The sequence below is a fragment of the Theobroma cacao genome, chromosome 9 (assembly GCF_053813885.1).
Source record: "Theobroma cacao isolate CCN51 chromosome 9, ASM5381388v1, whole genome shotgun sequence".
In the NCBI taxonomy this organism is placed as follows: domain Eukaryota; kingdom Viridiplantae; phylum Streptophyta; class Magnoliopsida; order Malvales; family Malvaceae; genus Theobroma; species Theobroma cacao.
This window is the reverse complement of record NC_142647.1, coordinates 41500225-41506803: the sequence shown is the minus strand read 5'-3', so window position 1 is coordinate 41506803 and position 6579 is coordinate 41500225. Positions and strand designations below refer to the sequence as shown.

Sequence of the window (6579 nt, the reverse complement as noted above, 5' to 3'; positions counted from 1 at the left end):
AGAGGAGCCTGTACGTCTATAACCTCCTATCTGACCTAATATACATAAGCCTAAATATCCTGGTTGAAGTCCCCAATATGAAACTCTGAAGGTTAGAATTTGAGACTTTCAACGTTAAGGTCTCAAATTTGCATCTCAGGAAGGAGGTTTTGAAATTTATGGGATGGGAGATAGTCACCTCTCATTCTATAGTTTAAGCTAATGGGTATCTATCAAAAAAAAAAAAAGAAATACATCTCTGACATGAATCAGAATAAGACAAGAAAACAAAGAAACCGGATATGTAACTTTGAATTGAATATACTAAATTAATATAAAGATATGAATTAGAGCTACCACAATTCTGCCATGATAGCATTTAATCTCTTGCTCTACCAGTTGTACTAAACATGACTCTTTAAACTAACAATGATTTAAAAGGTACAAAGAACGAGTGACTCAGAAGGAAGATTATGGGCTGATTCAAACAACAAGTCCTTGAATTTCTTGGTTCCGCCTTTTTCTGTTTATTCCAACATGACCGGTAATTTTACAAGAGCAAGGTGACTCAGGCCCACAAAATCAACTGTAACCACCATTTCAATTTTGAATCATATGTAACTAGCTTCACTACCAAAAACTGCTTGGTATATTTGGAAACAAAAATAAAAAGCTAGCAAAATTAGTAAATTATTAAGAAAATAGTATTTGGTGCAAAAAGATTTGAAATACAGTTTAGCTGTAAAATCACATCCTGTTTAAAGTTCTATAACCGATACAGTTGAAATTCAGGAGATGAGAAAAAGTAGCTTATTACAGAATTTCTTCTAAAAGGCAATAAGGCCAACCTGATCATTTTCCTTCATTCAGAATTCATAGCTCTGCTGCCTCAGGAACATCTTACCACTTTTTGAAGAAGCTATTCAATTGGGAATCACAAATTACCAATCAAGCAACAGTTCCAATAATTGCAATTGCCAGGAATTCCTTCCATCCTACCAGCAACTGCAAAAAAAACAAAAACAAAACAAAACAAAACAAAAAAAATAAACTATTAAAAAGCAAAAGCAAAAGCAAAAAGTTAGAGTTAACTGTTTTGGGAGGAAGAGTCCACTTCAGAAGCTAAAGAATTGCTAACATTTTGATTGTCAAGATCTGTATAATTGCATCCTGCTGCAAGCAATCTGGCTTACCCAGAAAAGGTGCAAGCATTAATATAACAGTGAGATAGAGAAACAATAGTTACCAGACTGCAAGATAAAGGAATACTTTCAGTGGCATCTATAAGCCATAGTTTCTGAAAAATTTTTGCAGGAATCCTGTCTGGATAAAGTCTAAAATGCAAAATCAAGAATTCCACAAAGATATCTATACTATTAGCGCAAAGGAACTGAATCAAATTAAAAGTACTCAACATAAGAAAAAGGAGGTTATAGCACAGAAGCCAAAAACTTTATTGCGCTCTATTAAAAAATCATATCAAGATATACAACCCAGACAAAATTAGAAATAAAAATGATACCAAGATATGGATCAGCTCATGCAGCAGATTTAGGAGTTGCAAGCAGGAAATCAATCTTTCTTTTTCTCCTTCACAGAAAAGTCAAAGTTTACAGAACTAATGAATCAACTTATCAGCCCTAATTTCAAGAGTAATTAATTAAATTACAATATAATGACAGTCTCTCAAATTAGCAGGCAATTCATAACGATGTTAATTGATGGTGCAAACTGGCTACTGTTTCTTCTCAATGGATTCACCATTTTCCACTCGGTTGTCAAACCCATGATAAGGAACTTCAACCATGGGCCTGGGAATTGGACATCCACCAAAGTCCTCCGGGAAGCATTCAAAGTCTGGGCCAAAGTTGAACTTCACCACACAGTTTGGTTGATTGGGAAGAGTATACATTGAAGCAGAAGGATAGTAGCGACCACCATACAGATCCTTGAAAGCAACTCCTTGGCAAACCCCATTTTTGAAAAAAGAAATTTCACTTCCTGCATGAAAAATCAACATTTGGCTGATCGTAAATAATGACACTTCAAGCATACCACATAAAAAGCAGCATTTTCTGTAACTTGTAATTTATAGTCTCAACAAGTCCTCATGAAACATAGAATAAAGAGTCACTTCAGAGGCAAGTTAGTCAAAACAATGCATCTGTTTCACTACAAGGACAAGAGCTGAATTCATTGCAAGTATGAAGAGGTTCCTAATGGCCTGTCCAAACAGGTTATGCAAGTCAAAAACTATACAATATAGTCACAACACGTCAGACTTTAACTAAAATGCCAGGTTTGAACAAATAACTCAATTCTTGAGAAATTGCTCTATAATGAGTTCACTCGGAAATATTGCAGTGACCAGGTTGAACAGGCAAAACATAACACAACCAATTAGATAGGTTCAAGTAGCTACAAGTTAGACTTTATACTAATGGGTTATAACTTTACCAATTATTGCATGCCATACTGTAGAAAAAAGGACAAAAGGAAAGAACCTAGCACCCTGTGCAATCTTACCACACAGAAGATAGAATCCAAATCATTAGCCAAAATCATGCAACAAATTTCAATTATATGATGATCAGACATTCTTTTTTTCAAATCTTCCACATGATTTAAGTTAGGGTAGGATACTGCAAAGTGTTAACAGAATGATAGAAATACAAGCTATAAAATTTAATTGCACAAAACCTCCATATGAAGAAATTATTACATAAACCTTCCTACCACATCACCAGTAGGCCAATCCGATAATATTACACCACATCAAGAATTGCTAATCCAAAGAGGGGAAAATCAACAAACTCCGTTAATGATAAATGGCTAACCAAATAAAAAAATAAAACCAGGAAAAGCTAGGGTTTGAGAGAACAAGATGATGAAGATGATCTCCATTCAAGCAATCTTGAAGAAAACCAAATCCATTGTTTTCACATTTAAGTCTTCATCTCCCATCTCTTCCCCTGTTATAAAATGGAGAGAAATCATAGACATTTGAAATTTCTTTTATCATAATAGAGTATTAGAAATTTGGGATTTAGAGAAAGGGTTCTCCCAGGACATGTCATCCTTCTTTAAAGTTAGAATAAGTTTGAGCTTATTTGAAAAACCTGTCATTTATATGTGTCTCCACTCCCTTCATGTTTCAATACTTTATTTTAGCGAAGCCCTTGTTTCAGTACTTAGATATTTGTATGCTAAAAATTCAATAAATAAGGCCCCTTACTACCTGCTTCTTCTTAACTTTATCTAATTATATTTTGGTGCTTTGTCAGTGTATAGTTGCTTGCCTGCTCCATTTGGGCATAGCTCCAGTACTCCATGGGGCCTGCATTTACTACTTGTCCAGTTGCACACCAAGTGTTTGTTAATTTGCTATTGAATCCAGTTGAGTGTTATGTTTTGTTCTGTTTGGAATGAACTTGAAATATGGAAATAGTCTTAGAAGGGAAAAACAAACTCCCTTCCTTCCCTTCCCTTCTCCTTCTCTCACCTTTGTCCCTTCCCTTCATTTTCCTCCCTTCCTACCAAATCCTGCATAGAATTTGATTAATTTCTGGCTAATTCAAATTAACTAGCCGCTGTTATCAGCTAAATCTATTTTTGGAGTATAAAATGTGGTTTGATAATGATTAAAAATTCAGATAGTTGAGAATTTCAATTTTCAAATGATTTAATTTGTCCAAGATGTTTTATTACTTGTTTTCAGAATCATTTAAGAAAATGATTTCAACAGAAAAATTATTGCAAATATTAAGAAACCTATTTAATCTATTCAATCTAGTTTGTTTTCAAACTTGTATTGACTACATTACCTTTATAAATTGTTTAAAATTGTTATTCCATCTCTTCTTTCAACTCTTTCTTTTCTTGGGCTGAATTTTCAAATCATATATATCTCTTTCAGCGTTTACTCTTCAGCAACTTATCAATTAATTTTTACAATATGAAAAATTTAGCACTTAATTTCTCAGCATTAAATTTACAATTTACCACACAGCACATAAATCCTTATGAGACAAGTATAAATGTCTATCTATCAATCTAGATATACCATTTTCTATTTACGAAATCAAAATGCTCTTCGAATGTTCAATTACTCAGAGGACTATCTTCAGGTGTTTCTAGCAAGCTATGCACTAGAAATTATACATGCATCAAATCAACTTCAAGTCTAACACATGAAACCCAATAACAGCAATTTTTAAAGCCCAACCAAATCTATATCCAAGTAAGAATCCAATTCCCACCAGAAAAATACAGTTATTGTTCATGCTGTCTGTTCAATGCTCTTCATTTAATTAAAACCAACCAAGAATGCAAAAATTGGCATCTATGCTAGTAGAAACTCAGGACAGGAAATATTTCCTACCCTTTAACCATCAATTTAGGTACGATTAAAGGCTTGAAAAAGCACTTTTACAACAGTCCTATGTCACAAACACGTAATAATATTTGAAAGTGCTTAAACTAATTTCTAAAATTGATTAAAAGATATATCTCAAATCTTTAAAACACTCAACTTGCCATTAATCAGATTGCTATTCTGGAATTTATACAATTTTAAGGCAACCAAAAAGTGCTAGCTTGAAAGAAAATTGAAATGGAAAGTAAATTCAATATCATGAAGACAATATCAATAAAAAAACAAGCAATAGATGCACAAAGGAATAAGAGGTTCACGATCAATTTTGTTCTATGAACTCTTTTAAAAATCAAAATTCAAAAGTAGCATACAAAAAGTTGAGGTGTGTTTGTTATTTTTTTTTTCTTTTTTTATTATATATCACCGACAAAATCAGTAACTCACAAGCCAGTCATCACTCATCACTTTCTTTTCTCTTAGTACAATGCTGCCTTCCCTTTTAAGGTAATATAAAATCTGAGCATACATAAAAACCGTACAAGACATAGTAAAATGAATAAGAACAATAAACATAAAACTAGCAAACATATGCAATCCATTCAAATATAATGCGCAAGGAACAGGCTTTAATAGAATACTATGAGAAACTTACCAGGCACCACTTTAGGCGGCTCCTCCTTGACATCAGGGGCGCACACATACCTCTGCCCTTTATACCAGACTAAATGGGGCGGCTTGGGAGCAAAGGACCCACCTTCCGGTAAATTTATATAAAACCCAATAACATCCCCCTCCTTATACCCTTCCTCCCCATACTTCTCTCTCAAAGCCTTATGCACCTTACTGCCATCAATATCTCTATATCCAAAGCTATTGCCATCATACCCTACCGGTGCCTGCAAGTCTCCTTTCTCCGTAGACCATCCAAGCCGTGTATGCCCGGTCTCACCCAACTTCACCACCTTAATTTCAAAGTACCAAGCTCCTTCCTCCACCCCTCTTGTGGCTCTAACCATTCTGTACCCCTTTGTGCTCCCTGCACTCATCCTATCCTCGCTTAACTCCACTTTTTCGGCTTTATAAACCTTGGAAAGACATATGCTCAACTCCGGGGTATCATCCCCTTTGTCCGGGAATCTCGGAACAGGGGTTATCAAAACCGTGTCTTCCGCATTTCCAGCATTCTGGTTATTCACTTTGCTTTTCTTTTTCCCTTTTCGTGACGTTTTCGTCACCCAAACATTATTGTTTTTCTTCTTAGACTTCTTTGTTGTTGTCGTTTTCGTTGCTGAGGAAGGATTTGATGGGGCATTGCCGTTATTGTTATTGTTTTCAGCTGCCGCTGCGATGGGGTTATCATCGTTGATTCTGGGAACTGAATTAGGGCCTTGGGAAGGGATTGTTAAGGAGGAGAGTTGCCTTTGCTTCTTGGGCGGAGGCTCTTCTTCGTCGTCGTAGAATTCGTCGTCATTTTGGGGAACTTTAAGTGGGTTTTGGTTGTCGTCGGAAGCGGTGGTGGTTGTGGTGGTCGGATCTTCTTCGGATAGAGAATCGGAGGAAGCTGCGGCCAGTTGGGTGGTTTCTTGTTTGGTGGTAGTGATGTCGTTTTGAGGTTCGGTTTCCTTTTTGGGTTCGACGGTGTTAGGTGGTAATGGAGCAGTGGAATCAGTGGTGGTAGAAGGTGGTGGTTGGGGAACGGTTTCTTCGTCGTCTTCGTCTTTGTAAGTGGCTTGGAGAGAGTCCATTGGAGAGGAAAAGTAGAGGGTTTTTGTTGGGGGTTTCGGATTGGGGATCTGTTGGGGAAAAGGGGAAAGGGAAGTGTTTTAAACAGAATGGAGTTGGCAGGCCAAACAACAAACAGGGACAAAAGCGGGCTTCCGGCGATGCGTTATGTTTCGGTCTTTGGGCCTTTGCTCAACTGTCAGATGGATTTTGGGTTTTTGTTTCTCTATATGGGCTTGCTTAATTCGATCAACGACCCTTGCTCCATTGAAAAAAGGACTGAAAACTTAGACTCTTTACCAAAAAGTATTCAATTACTTTAGCTGATATTCCAACTAATGTTTATTAGCATCATAAAGAAGAAAAAGAGGTTGGCCAATGATCACATGCCCCTTATCATTGTGGTCACCTTATCCTCTTGAAAGCTGTAGGGAATAGGCAAATTATTGGTTTCCATCCTTTTAGCTAGGCTTTTATTGCTATAGTTGGTTCTACTCCCACAC

The 6579-nt window shown here is 36.2% G+C and overlaps 1 protein-coding gene across 1 annotated transcript; it reads right to left on the bottom strand.

The window, feature by feature from the left end:
* Positions 1–1537: 1537 nt before the first annotated feature.
* Positions 1538–6163, bottom strand: TRO (histone H3K4 methyltransferase TRAUCO). The gene is made up of 2 exons (XM_007015045.3): positions 5007–6163; positions 1538–1980 (listed from the first exon to the last, which is right to left on the bottom strand). Exons 1-2 carry the CDS (start codon positions 6097–6099, stop codon positions 1715–1717), a joined length of 1359 nt encoding a protein of 452 aa, XP_007015107.1. The 5' UTR covers positions 6100–6163; the 3' UTR covers positions 1538–1714.
* Positions 6164–6579: the final 416 nt, after the last annotated feature.